The 17,516-nt window shown below is 35.5% G+C and overlaps 2 protein-coding genes across 4 annotated transcripts in view; one reads left to right on the forward strand and one right to left on the reverse strand.

Annotated features, from left to right (window-relative positions):
* Positions 1-17,516, forward strand: part of LOC306858545 (lysine-specific demethylase 7A-like) — a 107,958-nt gene that overhangs the window by 7,669 nt on the left and 82,773 nt on the right. The gene's annotated exons all lie outside the window — the stretch shown is intronic.
* The window catches only part of LOC306858546 (semaphorin-3C-like), a 52,547-nt gene that overhangs the window by 7,308 nt on the left and 27,723 nt on the right, over positions 1-17,516 (reverse strand). For both annotated transcript variants that reach the window (XM_079399124.1, XM_079399125.1), the window contains exons 6-16: positions 12,876-12,966; positions 10,400-10,519; positions 9,756-9,898; positions 9,516-9,630; positions 8,791-8,860; positions 7,106-7,250; positions 5,861-6,083; positions 3,354-3,442; positions 2,148-2,189; positions 1,835-1,992; positions 913-980 (exon numbers count right to left, since the gene is read on the reverse strand). In XM_079399124.1, the coding sequence (XP_079255250.1) occupies positions 913-980; positions 1,835-1,992; positions 2,148-2,189; positions 3,354-3,442; positions 5,861-6,083; positions 7,106-7,250; positions 8,791-8,860; positions 9,516-9,630; positions 9,756-9,898; positions 10,400-10,519; positions 12,876-12,966 (1,264 nt within the window). The remainder of the gene's footprint in view (positions 1-912; positions 981-1,834; positions 1,993-2,147; positions 2,190-3,353; positions 3,443-5,860; positions 6,084-7,105; positions 7,251-8,790; positions 8,861-9,515; positions 9,631-9,755; positions 9,899-10,399; positions 10,520-12,875; positions 12,967-17,516) is intronic.

The raw sequence follows: 17,516 nt of genomic DNA on the forward strand, positions 1-17,516 counted from the left end.
AGAAAAAATGCAGTACAGTGTGGCAAAGCCTGTCATTTCATTAGGAATTCATGTGATCAGGAATTTCTTGTAAGAAAGAAAGATTTCCCTATGCAGATTCTGCAACTGGTTTAAGTTGATCTTGCAGATACGCTGTGCTAACTAACAAAAGGTTGGTTTGGTTTTAAAGTGACATTTTGTGAACATTGATTCATATACTGTAACACACTGTTGACTGATGTGACTGTTGCCTCTGCTGCTGACACTTTTTACATGATGTTGAGTTTTCATTAAAGTTCACCCAGAAATAAAAATGGTCATTAATTACTCACCCTCATGTCGTTCCAAACCTGTAAGACTTTCGTTCATCTTCAGAACACAAATTAATATATTTTTGATGAAATCTGAGAGCTTTCTGACCCTCCATGCAGCAATGCAACTGACACGTTCAAGGCCCAGAAAGGTAGTAAGGACATCATTAAAATAGCCCATCTGTGGTTCAACCTTAATTTTATCTTGAAACAACATGCGGGTGAGTAATCAATGGCAGAATTTTAATTTTTAGGTGAACTATCCCTTTAAAGTTTAATGAGCTTTCAACTTGCAATTATGTGTTTAACCAAATGAAGCTGCAGTCATAAGAAAAAGCAGCAACTGTCAGAAATAGATGCGGTTTTGAAATACAGAGAAATATAATTAAAGAAATAGTTGCATTTACGAGAAAAAGTTACAAGAAACAAAGGCGCTATTGCGAGATATAAAGTCTCATTATGATATATAAAGTCACAGTCACTTTGTATCAAATAAATGGAAACAGGTTTTTCAAACTGCCTGTCACAAAACTGCTTACTGAAAACTTAAATTCTTCTCTCAGCACATCACTTTGTGACTTTATTTGCCTAGCCCAAGTGTTGACATGCAGGTAGTCATTACCTTTCAGATTGAACCCTCTGCACTGAGTCAGTGGATTCCCATGCATAATATCCTGCCTTCTGCTTCTCCTGGAAAAACATAGGATTAATCCAACACATTTTCATATATGCATTCTTTCCTTTCACTCTTACATTCTCTCACTGCCTGAATGTTTGCACAATATTATTTTTATAAAATACATTCCTTGTCATGAAAGTCAAATTTTAGTTTAATTTCTCATAATTAACATGATTCAGCTGTCACAAGTGCAGTGAAATGAAATGTCTGTTTTTCCACTTCAATACTCTGGAATGGATGTTTTGATGGCTGTGCCTTCCATCAATATTTTCCGTACTTAATACATCTGGCATCAAGCAAAACTGTTTGGCTAAGGTATCAGATTAACATGTCCCATTCTGAAACAAGCCACAGTATAAATACTTATGAATATATGTAATATGTGGGCTGTTCTGTTTGAGTGACAGGCTGTATGTGTGCGGTCCGTGTACCTAAGACTGGATGGTTTCTGAAGTGTTGCCACACAGTTGCCAAAGTGTTCTGAGTGATTCTTACCGCATTGCTATGCAGTTGCTAGGGTGTCATATGTTAGTTGCTTATTGGCCCAAGTCAGAAATGCCCACCCTCTAGTCTCTGATATTCTAGTCCCTCGATATGTCTTGGGCTTTTTTAAAATCTGTTTCATCGTCTGCCAGGAAAATCTTAAGCCAGAACTCTTTAAAATGTAATAGTGACAAAATGAATCTTAATATGTAGGGTTAGAGGTTTGTTCAAATTCCGCGAATAATCTTGCGCCCCAGACTGTGTGTCTCTGCTTTATGACTAAATGAAACCAAAGCTGTGTCTCATCATTTATTTCTGCCCCACTGCTGCTGCAGTTTATGCCACCCTGAGTGTTAGTGTGTGTGTGTGTGTGTGTGTGTACCTCTTGCCAGTAGGGTAGAATCGAGAACAGCTGAGCCCATCCCAGGCGCAGTACGGGTCCCGTGCTAAGCAGCAGTCTGCACAGGCAGAGCCATATGCCATGCAGCGGTGCAAAGACACCTGGGAAACTCCGTGCTCAGAGCTAACATACAGCTGTTGCTGTAACACATATCAGCCAGATATCTCAAAAGCTGCTCCTTTAACCCACTAGACTGGTGACAAGTTAATTACCCGGAATTAATCACCCCCACTTACTATATGTAGCACTTAATCACATAATGGAGCTAGATGGAAGAGCTACTAAATGTAGTTACCTTTTTAGATGAGATTCTTAGGTTGGTGATAGGAGATTGCTTCTGAAAATCAAAAAAAGAAATGGGGTGAATGAAGTAAAATGTTTTTTTTTGTTTTTTTAATTATTTAACAATAAATGACTAAATAAATAAAATGCCTATTCATATGAACATTTATATATTACATTTCTAATTTTTTTATTAATTTATTGTGGTAAAAAATGTCAAGGTGGTGTAACAAAGAATTTTATACAGTGTGTAGAGTCAGTGTGTTACAACCAACATGGAATTTCTTTGTGTCTGTTGGTAGCGGGTTTCATTTCATTTTTATGATTTTTATTATTTCATCTTTTTCTTTTTCTTTTTCATTCTATTTCATAATTCCTTTTTCTGTGGCAGTGCATCAAGCTTGTCACATGACACTTCTCAGTCACAATAATACTGCATGACTGATGTTATGGTTTTAGTCCAAATTTTCATAAGCTTGTTGTGAAATATGTGGTATTCCTGTTCTCACATATGTGTAAGTAAATATAATTTGTGCTTTAAACACCTTATAATGATCATGTTAGTTGAACGTCTATAGATGCCATCGCGTTTGTCTATATTGCAACTCCAAAAATGGCAATGTCAAATGGTATAACCCCAAGAAAATGTCATGGCATTCATATGATTCAAAAATTCATAATGTTTGTAAAAGGGGAAAAAAAAGTTCACTTTTGAAGGGAAAATATGATCACTTTTCACTTAATGGTTGACAATTTTACAAATATGACATTTCTGAAAGCTGGGCATATGTTTTAAACCACATTTTTAAAAAAGGTTTAGCTTTTCATTATAATGGACATCCTTAGCCTATTTGCCATTTGAATCAATTAAACGAAACAATTTTGAATGAGAAATCGCCTATTTAGGGTGGTTTTGAGTTTTTAGGTGCAAATTTGTGAGTGTGTGTTCAGATGCCAAATTAAACATCCCACTGAGCTGTGTGTGGCATTTCATGGTCCATGAATTGATTCATTATGCCTAAACCTATTTTGACGATTTCGAGGCACTCAAAGCAGATCATAAGAAACCTCAGAGTAATCTTTTCCTCACCTCATGCCCAGTCTTTGTTCCCATTAAAAATCTGCCTTCCCTTAGAACAACATTGAGTTTTAATAAATGCTTTGTGGCACTGCCAGCTCTGCTCCTCTAGATACTTTGATGTGTGGCGAGAACTCAGACCTTAAACACTTCCAGCTCCTCCAGGATTAGATCCTCATCCAGAGAGCCGTTTGACGGCAGAACCACGACCTTCTGTACCGTGCCTTTATCTGTGAGCAGAATATCAGAACATCAGGAGAGTATTGGACAGTCTAGAAAGCAAAAACTACCTTGATAATGTGGTCTGGGTTTGAACTGCTTATGAACTTTCCATTGTTCTCAGATTTTCTCTTTGAAATTTTTTAGCTTGTGTGTGTGTGTATCTGGGTTGGTTTATGATGTTGTTGAGCATCTGTTCTGAGAAACTGATCTGCAAACTAGACTTCAGAGAAAAATGTGTGGTTGCCAAGGTGTTCTGGGTGGTTGCTAGGTGATTTTTCTCATCAAAAGAGCCCACCCAGCCCGTGGCCCTACTTCAATGCAAGTCTAAGCATTTTTTTTTTTTTTTTTTTTTTTGCCATCTTCCTGGTGGAAATGATTTATTGGTTATCTTCAACTGAAGAAACATTTTGAGTGATGAGTTTGATGCCATTAGCAGCTTATGAACCTTAAATGTCAAGCTCATCCGTTCTGTGAGGTCATGATAGGTGTGTATATTTTGCTGCAGATCCTCAGAGAGAAGGACGATAGAGAATGCAGCTCAAACTCTGGAAATTCCCATTTTAAATAGCCAACATTTCTAGACGAAACCCTGCCAAGGAGCAGGCAGGCCGCTCCGCACAATGCTCCTGGCTTTCCATCAGGAATTTTGATAGGCAAATACAAACAGCTGTGATTTTGAATTCTCTCCAAATGTCCCTATCCCCGTTCCCTAGTAACCGCTGAGCCTGTCTGCTGTCCTGTCTCTGATTCTGTTCTCAGATAAACACACACTCACACACGCTTTCTTTCATTCTTCCATTGCCATCTCAAAAGTTAATATTGTGTCTTGTGCTGTGACACAGCAGGAATCCTAATATCTTCCATTTAACTGATACAGAAGAGAGAGAGATGTTTATGTTAAAAATGATTAACGATAATATTTGTGCAGCTTGTGTAGACTCTCTGCCCCCTAGTGGTGGTCAGTGGCAGGCAGATTTATGGCTGTATGATCTCTGTATGTATTGTAATATTTATGTAAGGAATGGAATGGTTTAGAATAACTATTTTTAAAATTAAATAAAATTTTATATTATAGTATTGAATATACTTTACAGTAGTGAAAAGCATTTCCCACAATATTTCTGCTTGTGACAACTACAGAATTGTTAAGAAATATGATTTTTTTAAATGTATTTTTAATCATTAAGTTAGACTATTTAATTTTTTTATGATAATAATTTGAATATGGATGGCCTGTTTCCGCCACTGAATAAATATTGCGACTTTTTATCTCACAATTCTGACATGCACTTTTTCTCAGAATTCCTTGAAACAAACCAGCAACTCTGACTTTTATTTTCAGCACTATATGATATATACTTGCAATTCTGAGAGATAAAGTCAGAATTGTGAGATATAAACTTGTAAGTCTGAGAAAATATCTTTTTTTCCTCTCGTAATTGGATTTTCTAACTCACAATTCTGAGTTCATGTCTCACAATTCTGAGAAAAAAAGAATTGCGAGTTTATATCTTGCAGTTCTGAGGAAAAAAGTCAGAATCGTGAGTTCATATCCTGCAAATTTAGATTTTTTATATCTTGCAATTGTGAGTTTTCTCAAAATTGTGAGCTTAAGTCTCACTATTCTGAGAGAAAAGTCAGAATTGCAAGTTTGTATCACTATTTCGAGGGAAAAGAAAAAGCCAGAATTGTGAGATAAAAATTTGAAATTACCTTTTTTAGTTTTTATTCAGTGGCAGAAACAGACTTCCATATAACTGTACTAAAATATTCAAATTAAGTTATAAAGTCATCCTGTGGCCCCCTTGGAAGTTTGTTGAGGCTCTAGTGGATCCTGAGAATCACTGCTTTAAAATATGGTATAGTATAGAATTTTGTTAGTATGGTGAAAATGGGACATTGCATGCCAGATTCAATCCTGCATCACCCACTCAATGTTTCATGAGCATGTATGCTAACTGCTACAACATGTCTCCTAAAACGTAAAAGTAATTGGAAAAACAGATGAATATAAGATTACATTTATATGGGATTTTATATAAAATTATAAGAAACATGGCTTTGGTATGTTTTATATAATGTAAACAGTATGTTATGAAGCAGTGTGGTATAACAAAGTCATAATTTATCAAAGTACAGTATAATTAAATGAAGTATAATTTCACTGATTATCAGTCAGGAAAACAAATTCCAACTTTTCTGCCTTTCTCATTTTTAGGTGGAAAAAGCTATTTAGTCTGTTGAAAAGGTCAACAAGCAGTCAAGTTAAGTGTGCCAGCTTCTTCCACAAACCGATTACATGAGGTAGTTGTTGAAATGTGGAACATTTGAACTGTTTTTCATCTGGTGGTTGGAAGTCTGAGTAGATTAATGTTCTAGAATAGTCATTTATTTTTCTTGAGATTTGTCATAGTCTGGGGTTTTACCTGTGCCCAGGAATAGAACCTGGTAGTGTCCGTCCGCAGCGGTGACCTGGTCCACAGCTATAGAGGTGTATTTGTAATGGGCATGTGTCCGCACCACCAGAGGTCTCCTGCCGACTGGGTAGATGGGGTTAAACATGATGGGGTGATTCCTCACGAACGTCACCACATCATCTGGAAACTCTTTAGTACTCTGGATATGAGGGGTGAACGCGCCACCAGGACACTTGACAGGAAGAGGACAAAAACTATTTAAAGCTTAGACAATCGTACTGTAGATTATGAAAGCTTTATCACTTTAATTTTGTCATAATATTAGTGAGTCTTTGTTTCATGCGAGTGTGTCATTTTAAAAGTTCCCCCAAAAATATAAAAGTCTAGCATTATTAATTTAAGAGGGGAATAAACCCTTTGTGGCTGGACACACGCATAATAATAATAATTTAGTATTACATTCATAAAATAATGTCATTCTATATGTTTTCATAGAAAAATATTATTAAAGATTCTCATCTCATCATTTATCTACAAAATAAATGACCATAAAATATAGGCCCTTCCAATAGAGGATAGACCAGAAATCAAACCTACATATTTCATGTACAGTATATACTCAACTGAAAAAAAGCTATATTAAAAGTGTTATACATTATTTTATTGTAAAATTATATCTAAAAATATAACACAAATCAAATCTACAAATTTCATGTAATTTAAAAGAAATTAAAAATACAGAATTTGTATTAAATTAAGAAATAGCAACATGATATATTTATGAAATATTTGTAAAATAATAAATATTTATAAACAGTAGTATAGTAATATTCTATATTATATTATTATTATTATAGTAAAATATTGTTAAATAATGATCACATATGTATCAAAAATAAATGCCCTTAAATTATAAGCTTTTGTAACAGAGGATTGACCAGAAATCAAGCGTGCAAATTTCATCTATAACTCAACTGGATTATATTATTAAAAAAGTACTATTCTATATCATTTTGGTAAAATATTATTAAAAGGTGACTTTAAAATATAAGACTCAAAGAGGATAGACCAATCTCCTAATTTCATGTATAAACTAAACTAAAAATAATATTATGATGATGATTATTTCAGCAAACGTTCCTCACCTACAATTATTTGCCTTTTCAACTGAACTGTGTAAATCACAAATGTTTACTCTGTTTAATGGTGTTATAAACAGAGTACCAAGGCAGGACATGGATGTGTGTGACTCACAGTTCCCGGTCGCGGGTATGGGATCCGGCCCTGGAAAGCCACCCACTGGAAGTTGGGTCCTTCCCTGTGTGCAAACGGTCCGTTGAAGACCGTCAGGATGTCGGCCATGTTGTACACACAGACAGCAGAACCTCTGAACACAGAACTGGATGGAATAACACAAAACACACAGGGCTATTTAACATGAAGCAAGTCAGACAGTAAAAGACAGTCTTGCACATCCTTCCTAAGCATTTGGATGGAAGGAGTGATGTAACATGGTTACACTGGAGAGAGAAAAATGCCTCATAAAGGAAAGGGGACACTGCTTTGGTTATACTCTGGGATGAAGTGTGGTTTGGCTGGACATCCTAGATTTTGATCAGACAGCAAGACAAAGAATTTCTTTGTTTGATCACAAAACAAAGGGAAAGAGACACAATATAATGATAAATAACAGAGCAGGGCATGGACAAAGAAGCTGTCGCTGTTTGGATTGGCCTCGTTAGGAAAACCATACAGATTTAATGTGGTTGGAGAATGAACCACAGCTCGGAAACCTTGACCGAAATCTCACCTCATTAAACCAAACTCACATACACACACGGAGCTTTCTCTTAAGGAAAAACAACTATTGAGTTTTTGAAGACATTTCAACGTCTTAAACTGCTCAAATCAAATGTACCTAAACATTTTCAGGGGCACTTTTGACCTTGATATGTAGATCAAATTAAATATTACAATGTCATTAAATATAATAAATAGATTAGAATGTATATAGACAATACAAATATTGATTATATACAAATATACACAAATAATAGACCATAGAAAGAAAAGAAGATGCATATATGAATGTATTTGATTTCAGATGCAAAAAAAGTTGTAGATTTTTCTTTTAAATGAGCATTTTTATCAGGCTCCTATGTTTAGGTTCAGTAATTTCACTTTAATGGCAATGAAAAAAGTTATTAGTCAGTTATTGAATGATTTATTTCAAAAAATAGGCCGGTGTTGTTTTCATAGGAGCCTGATTAAAAAATGCGCATTTAAACATTTTTGCATCTGAAGACTTCATGTAAGCTCATAATATTGTTAAATTGAATATGATAATAATTGTATACATAATAGAATATAATGAAATCAATTATAAATGTGATATGTAGTGTAAAATAATGAAATATTTCTAAACTCATAATATTAGTTTAAGTATTAAAATATGATTGAATGTAGTAATTTTAATGTCATAATATTTAAAAAAAAAAAAAATCAGGAATTCGCTAGTTTTATAGCTTTATATACTTGGTCTCATTTCTGTCTGTTTGTGCACTAATTACTTCCAAGAACTGTATGCTTGTTTCTGAGAGTTTACACTTACTCAGTTACACACAAAAAAACATTTAAACTGACTCAGTGACATGACACTGCATATTACACACTCTCTTTCTGCGGGACAGAATATTTAAAATATTCAGCAAGACCACACAGATGTCTGTGTTTCATCACCGTGAAAAGCTGTTGGATGAACTAAGATTAGATATTTGTTTGTAAAGGAGTGACCGTTCCCTTCCTTTACCGCCCTCAAACCCTGTCATCCCCTCAGCTCCAACCCCGTCTGACCTATATTTGGCAAATACACACACAAAAGCATGCGCACGCATATATACACACATTAGCGGCAAGCTCAATATTGCTATTGGCTTTACCTTGTAGAGGTGAAAACTCCAAAGATGAGAAGGCCCTTTGGGTGGTCCGTCTCCAATAAAAACACATTCTCTGGAAGGAAAGAGACAAACACTCACTCAATAGCTGAACATCTGTCCCACAACATTGTTACACAGTTCTAGTTTGGCCTAACAAGAATAAAACAGGTGAACGCGTGTAAATCCATCACAGGCTTTACCCCTCCAGTGTAAACGGTTTGTGCTGAGTGTTTTATGATCGTAAAAGGATTTTAATGAGCTGAAAAGCTTTACAAATCACCTAGGGCTGTTGCTGGACACTGACAAACACCAAAATGGCTGGTTTATGGTTAATGACTGGTAATTATAGAAAGCTGTTTAACTAGAACGTGAAATTTGTAAAGCTTTTGAAGGAGTGTTTGGGTTAAATACAGGTTAAGAACTAACAACACCATATCTAATTGGGGTACAATGGGGTTAAATGCCCCTTGGGATTTTTTTCTAGTCCTAAAATATATGGCAGTCAAATAAATATATATCTCGTTACTGAATGCAAGTACATAAAATATATTATGTTTAGAATATAAATGTTTGTTTAAAAGAAATTAGTTTTTATTTAAACAATTTAAATATAAAGTCAGCCTTTACATCGACAACAGTTTGTACAGTATAAAAATTATTGTGTCTATGGAATGTACCCATAAAGCATGGAAACTCAACGTGAGTGTGTGTGCGTGGGGGGGTCTCACCAAGCTCATCAAAGTGGGTCTCTGTACCGTCCTCCTCTAGAACCGAACATACCAGCCGAGCCTTCAGAAATGTGGTCCACTTGTTCACCAGACTGCGTTGACCACCAGTGTCATTCTAAATATAATTTACATTTATATATAATACAGTTCATATTAATGATATTACTATTTAAAATAATATTGCATAACTTGTAAAAAGTGACAAAATGACATGATACTCAAACACACACACAAACTTACAGGGCAGACTCGAGCCACAATAGCGTGGATGTTCTTAGTGTTTCCACTACTGTCTGTCAGTCTCTCACGCATGAAGAAGTAAAGTTTGGTGTCGTTTGCGTCTGAGCCATCAGGAACCAAGTGTGCATCGATGAACACTGGCTCTAGTCAAAAGAGAAGAATAACTACAACTTAAACACTCAATTTGCTCTACATCAACCACAAAAGAGAAATAAGTAGTACTGTATCATTTCTTGCCTGAAGAATCAAACATCTCTGCATGGTGCTAATGCCTAAGTTTATATGAAACACAATACAGCTGAAGAAAATATATCTCGCAGATCCAGACCAAATATGCATTTCATTGTGTATATTTGGACTGTATCACACAAAAGATAACGTGACCTCTTGAAAAAAACGTTATGCATGTACAATGTTTTCATTTTCCTGGTGGAATCATTGTAAACAGATATTTCTATTTCCTTTGACGTGGGCAAAGATGGTTTTTACTTTGTGGTTTGTGTATTATTTTACTGAAACATAAACGTGTAATTTAATGCCCCACATAAATAATTATTTGTAGCTTCAAGAAAACATTATGCACAATTTTCTGACAAAACAGTCATGACAATGTAGATGGATCAAATCAAATGTAGGGTTTGTACCGCTCAGCCATTTGGAGTTGTGTTGGTCCGTCCTCACTGCATTCCTTGTGGTCAGGCTCCTGAAGATTGCCGCGTCTGTCCCCATGAAGTCAATGTACATGCCAGAGAACAGCTCCTGATCTAACCACAGCCAGAAACAGAAACGAGTCCCACAGTTTCTTTATACAGATGTTGCATGTTCAGTGAAAATCTTTTCACATTTTTTTGTGCCAGATGTGGATTTGATCTTCGTTATCTTCTCAGATGAATAGTGAGGTTGGTGAATTAAACTAGGAAAGACGATAGATTAAAATAATTTATCAGGATTAATTTTATGTAGTTAATGTGATTTAATTGTGAATCTGATTGAACATTAAATTATATATTAATACCATATATCTCTCCTTTAACTTTTAATAAATGCACTTTCTCTTTTTAAATGTATTGATGTGGATGGCAATTAAATAAATAATAATTAAATAATAAAACGTTTCCGGCACTTCATGGACTGAATATTACATGTGTAAAATGTTTTTGCTTTAACATTTTTATGAATTTGGAGCTTCAGTAATATTGTAATTCAATGTTATTGAAATTCTACTGTAAAAAAAAATTAAATTACCCATAAAAATATTACATTCTTCAACTTTTGTTTTTCAACGATTGCTTAGCTATACTGTAAAAAGTGATGTTGACTTAACTTAAAAAAATTGAGGTAACCCGTTGCCTTAAAATTATTAAGTAAATAATAATTCTTTAAACAGTTAAGTGAACTTGACAATTCACTTAACTTATACTTTTTTATTATTATTAATTACTTAATAATTTTAAGGCAACAGGTTTCCTCAATTTTTTAAAGTTAAGTCAACTTATCACTTTTTACAGTAGCGCCTATTTATGAAATATTGTGTGTCATCAAGCAGCACGCAGACTCAACCAGAGTAAAACAAGAAAAGTTTCACAAAAGTAAAATATTTCATTGTGTTTGGGGCAAATATCTGCACTACTTGAATGCCGAATTTGGGGGCTGTAGCTAACTGCTGTAATCACTGTAAAAGAAAAAAATACATATATATATTAGTCAACTAAACATTTTAAGTCAGCAGGGTAACAAATTATTTTAAGTTGAAACAACTTTTTTTTACAGTGATAGGAGCTTTTGGGTGTGCGTTCACCAATCTGTGTGTTCTCCAGCTGAGTTTTAATAATCTCACAGAACACAATTGAAACCGTTATGATGTCAAATCTAATAAATGTGTTAATGTAGTTTAAACATTATTAAACATTTACTCAAATGCGTTGACACTTTAACTTTGACAGCCCTGTTTAAAATGCATTTATTTTGTAAACCCACTGCATATAACGTATAAAAAATGGCTAAACACATCTGTCTGTTAAATACGAGACCTATGAATTTATTGCAGCTGTACATTTCTCTGCGGTGCACTTTACTAATGACCTGCTCAAGTCTCCATTCCCCAAATCGCTCCTTCCTTTCATCAGTCCACTACTCTGTCACTTCATCACTCCCTATTGCTGGGCCCTGTGGTTGACATGTGTGGCTAAGGGCTAAGTGTATGATGGAAATTGTCAGGTGGACATCAGACTGAGAAAGCTGTGGGCTGTCATGTCAAGGACCGTCAGTCTTTGATGCCGTCTAGACGGTTAGGAACTGTTAAGTGGAATAACCACTTAAAACTTTCTCTCATATACAGATGACTCAATGATGACCTATAACATTATATTTAGGTGTGTGTGTGTGATTTTTGTAGGCGAGTATGTGTGACACATGCAATTAGTTCTCATGAGGTGTAAATTGGGAGATGGTAGCATGTGTTTCAGGGTTATTATAGTTCATTAATATTAAAGCGATTAAAAAAGAGATTGAAATAAACGATAAACATTACATGAAAAGCTAATTGCCAAGGCAACATTTCTTGTTTTCATTTAGTTTAACATTGTGCTAAAAGACCTAAACTAAAAGTGAAATAAAAATAGATTTAAAAGAAAAACTGTATAAACATTTAAAAAATAATAATATATAATTTTTACAAGTATAAAACTGACAAAAAAACAACAAATTTGCAGACTGAAAACTAAAATTAAAGTAAAAACGGAAAATATAAAAAAGAAAGCATTCAAAATATTAATAAAAACTATAATAGTGTTTCAGTGATACTAAAATAACACTGTTGCGTTTATGTTGCAGTTGTAATGACTCTCTGGTGTGTGAAAGCATGAATGTGCTTGTAATTTAGCCTATTGGCTGTGTCAAGAGCAACCCAACACCAGCTAGCCAATTAGAGATCAAAGGATTAAGGAGGCGGCACTGAGTGACCCAAATTGTCACATCGGATGGGGGAAACCAGCCACAAAATGTGGGTGTTTTATGACACTATGGGGTCATGAACAAAGAGATATTAGAGAATGTGTTATAGTATGTGTCCGAGACAAAAGGGCACCTGTGGATAAACACACAAAAGATAGCAGCACTTACTGAGCATGACTGAGACGGTGTTGACTTGTGGATTAAACGAGCATCTTCCTTTCCCTGATTCTGCTCGGGAAGAGATTTGGAAGACTTGCTCCTGCCAATGAAACACAAAATCTCTCATTTCACACAAACAAACTATTACTGTGATAGCAAATATTTCAGATAAACACGTCCCTAATTGGCAAACAAAAATGAAACGTACTGTGCTTAGTCTTTCCCTTTTTAAGTGGGTGGATCATGCCCAAAATAAGCTGCAGAGTTGACCTTTTAAATCAAATAATCAAATCATATCCTGTAATAAATATAAATGACTGACATATTCTCTTGTTATCATTTTATCCCATTTACCATCATCAGATCTATTCTCGACATTCAGTTTGATCCGAAATGTTTCACAGCCAATCTATATAAAAAGATTTCTGAGTAATTTCCTAGCACTCATTAGTGCAGTGGTTCTGGCTTTCTTCTGATTGGTTGGACCAGACTTGCCCGAAGGCTTCCAGGTTTCCGACTATCAGGCCAGTCTATCCTCTCCTTTGGTGTCATGATGTTGGCCAGTTACGTGAAGTGAGAGAAACCAGAGACGCAGAGAGCCTCCGTCAGGACATACGGCCGCTGGTGGTAGATCTTTCAATTTGTCACAGGGATGCATGTATTCATTAACTAATATATTGGCTCTTTACATCACACAACTAAAGGCAAAGATGTGAATCACATGGTGACTCCAGGGTGGCCCCGTCATTGTTATATCACAAAGCTACTCCGCACACTTTCTAAGGTTACAGTTCACCCTATTGCAGAGTTTTCTTCTTCTGTAATAGTCCAGCTGGTGTGTAGCCAAGAGAGATGGACACAGAAGGAGGGTTGAGAGAGGAAAATGCTTTTCAAACAAAAAATGAATTATAGAAAACAAGCTGTTGGACTCAGATGGCTAGTAGGACTGTTTCTAATCTTATCTGGTCTCGCCTGGTCTCTTCTCTAGTTTTAATATTTTTACCTCTAAGGATTCTCATCTCATCTGGTCTCATCTCATCTCATCTCATCTAGTTTTGTCTTGTTTTGTGTCATCTCATCTCATCTTTTCTCATCTAGTTTTGTCTTCTCTTCTCGTCTCGTCTCATCTAGTTTTGTCTTTTGTCTCCTCATTTCATCCAGTTTTGTTTTGTCTTGTCTAATCTCATCTCATCCAGTTTTTAGTCTTCTTTTTTCTCGTCTAGTCTTGTCTCGTCTCATCTCGTTTCATCTAGTTTTGTCTTGTTGTCTCATCCAGTTTTGTTTTGTCTCGTCTCGTCTAATCTCGTCTCATCTAGTTTTGTCTTGTTTCGTTTTGTCTCATCTCATCTCATCTAGTTTTGTCTTGTTTAATCACATTTTATCTACAATCTAATCTCATCTAGTTTTGTCTTGTTTTATCTCACCTTATCTACAATCTCATCTCATCTAGTTTTGTCTTGTTTTATCTCATCTAGTTTTATCTCGTCTCATCTCATCTAGCTTTGTCTCGTCTCATCTCATCTAGTTTTGTCTCGTCTCATCTCATCTAGTTTTGTCTTGTTTTCTCATCTCATCTCGTTTTGTCTCATCTCATCTCATCTAGTTTTGTCTTGTTTTATCATGTCTCGTCTCATCTAGTTTTGTCTTGTCTCATCTCATCTAGCTTTGTCTCGTCTGATCTCATCTAGTTTTGTCTTGTTTTCTCATCTTATCTCGTTTTGTCTCGTCTCATCTCATCTAGTTTTGTCTTGTTTTATCTCACCTTATCTACAATCTCATCTCATCTAGTTTTGTCTCGTCTCATCTCATCTAGTTTTGTCTCGTCTCATCTCATCTAGTTTTGTCTCGTCTCATCTCATCTAGCTTTGTCTCGTCTCATCTCATCTAGTTTTGTCTCGTCTCATCTCATCTAGTTTTGTCTCGTCTCATCTCATCTAGTTTTGTCTCGTCTCATCTCATCTAGTTTTGTCTCGTCTCATCTCATCTAGTTTTGTCTCGTCTCATCTCATCTAGCTTTGTCTCGTCTCATCTCATCTAGTTTTGTCTCGTCTCATCTCATCTAGTTTTGTCTTGTTTTCTCATCTCATCTCGTTTTGTCTCGTCTCATCTCATCTAGTTTTGTCTTGTTTTATCATGTCTCGTCTCATCTAGTTTTGTCTCGTCTCATCTCATCTAGCTTTGTCTCGTCTGATCTCATCTAGTTTTGTCTTGTTTTCTCATCTCATCTCGTTTTGTCTCGTCTCATCTCATCTAGTTTTGTCTTGTTTTCTCATCTCATCTCGTTTTGTCTCGTCTCATCTCATCTAGTTTTGTCTTGTTTTATCATGTCTCGTCTCATCTAGTTTTGTCTCGTCTCATCTCATCTAGCTTTGTCTCGTCTCATCTAGTTTTGTCTCGTCTCATCTCATCTAGTTTTGTCTTGTTTTGTCTCGTCTCATCTAGTTTTGTCTCGTCTCATCTCATCTAGTTTTGTCTCGTCTCATCTCATCTAGTTTTGTCTCGTCTCATCTCATCTAGTTTTGTCTCGTCTCGTCTCATCTAGTTTTGTCTCGTCTCATCTAGTTTTGTCTCGTCTCATCTCATCTAGTTTTGTCTCGTCTCATCTCATCTAGCTTTGTCTCGTCTGATCTCATCTAGTTTTGTCTTGTTTTCTCATCTCATCTCGTTTTGTCTCGTCTCATCTCATCTAGTTTTGTCTTGTTTTATCATGTCTCGTCTCATCTAGTTTTGTCTCGTCTCATCTCATCTAGCTTTGTCTCGTCTCATCTAGTTTTGTCTCGTCTCATCTCATCTAGTTTTGTCTTGTTTTGTCTCGTCTCATCTAGTTTTGTCTCGTCTCATCTCATCTAGTTTTGTCTTGTTTTGTCTCGTCTCATCTAGTTTTGTCTCGTCTTATCTCATCTAGTTTTGAGTTGTTTTGTCTCATCTCACCTAGTTTTGTCTTGTTTTGTCTCGTCTCATCTCATCTAGTTTTATCTCGTCTCATCTCATCTAATTTTGTCTTGTTTTGTCTCGTCTCATCTCATCTCATTTAATTTTGTCTTGTTTTGTCTCATCTCGTCTCATCTCACTTAGTTTTGTCTTGTTTTGTCTCGTCTCATCTCATCTAGTTTTATCTCATCTAGTTTTATCTCGTCTCGTCTCATCTAGTTTTGTCTCGTCTCATCTCATCTAGTTTTGTCTCGTCTCATCTCATCTAATTTTGTCTTGTTTTGTCTCATCTCGTCTCATCTCATCTAATTTTGTCTTGTTTTGTATCGTCTCATCTAGTTTTGTATCGTCTTATCTCATCTAGTTTTGTCTCGTCTCATCTCATCTAGTTTTGTCTCGTCTCATCTAATTTTGTCTTGTTTTGTCTTGTCTTATCTAGTTTTGTCTCGTCTTATCTCATCTAGTTTTGAATTATTTTGTTTCATCTCACCTAGTTTTGTCTCGTCTTATCTCATATAGTTTTGAGTTGTCTTATCTCATCTAGTTTTGTCTCGTCTCATCTCATCTAGTTTTGTCTCGTCTCATCTAATTTTGTCTTCTTTTGTCTCGTCTCATCTAGTTTTGTCTCGTCTTATATAGTTTTGAGTTGTCTTATCTCATCTAGTTTTGAGTTGTTTTGTCTCATCTCACCTAGTTTTGTTTTGTCTCATCTCGTCTCATCTCATCTAGTTTTCTCTCATCTCATCTAGTTGTATCTTATCTAGTTTTGTCTTATTTTGTCTCGACTCATCTCATGTCACCTCATCTCCTCTCAATTCTTATTTATTGCCTTATTTGATCTTCTAACTCTCATTTTGTTTAATCTTTACTCCTCTCATCTAAATTTCTTCTCTTTTAAACTTTATGTATTCCCATATCCTGTAACAGCTTGTCAGCTCTCATCCTATCCCATCTGGTTCCCTTTTTTTTTCTAGTCTCATCTCATCTTCCCTGTCCTTATCTTGTCTCTTGTCTTGCCTTGTTTTGTTTCATCCTGCTGTGTTTTGTCTCTTCACTTATTTATTCTCTTCTTGTCTCACGTCTTCTCATTTCATGTAATCGTCTCGTTTTGTTCATTCTCTCATCTCATTTATCTCATCTAGTCTAATTCTCCTTGAACTTTTTAATATTTATTCCCATCTCATGTCACAACTTTTCTCCTCTCATCTCATCCTCATTTATTATTTATCTCATCTCATCTCGCCTGTCGTCATCTTGTGTCTTTGTGTTTCATCTTGTCTCATTTTGTCTCAACTTATCTCTTCCCTTTACTTCTTATTCATCTCTTCTATTATCATTTTAATCTTATCTTGTCTTAATCCTTTAACTGTGTATTCACATAGTGTCACATCTTGTCTTCTCTCATCTCATCTGGTTCTCGTTTTGTCTTGTTTCGACTCATACCTCTAGTCTTGTCTATTCTAGTTTTGTTTTGTCATCTGGTCTTATATTTTCTCTTCTTGTTTAATCTCAGCACATTCATTTTACGGCCGAAGTATAATACATGGCCTCTACTCTTTTAAACTACAGTTGCGACTAAAGTTTGTTGTTGTTGCAGTTTCTGCTATTTTGTTGTGGTTGTTCCATCTCTTTTGTTTTATTTTCTGCTTTGAAACAACGGCCTGGAGCCGATGTTGCCACCTTGTGGAACAATTGATTAGTGCAAACCAAATTCAATGC

The sequence above is a fragment of the Barbus barbus genome (genome assembly GCF_936440315.1).
Source record: "Barbus barbus genome assembly, chromosome: 39".
Lineage (NCBI taxonomy): Eukaryota > Metazoa > Chordata > Actinopteri > Cypriniformes > Cyprinidae > Barbus > Barbus barbus.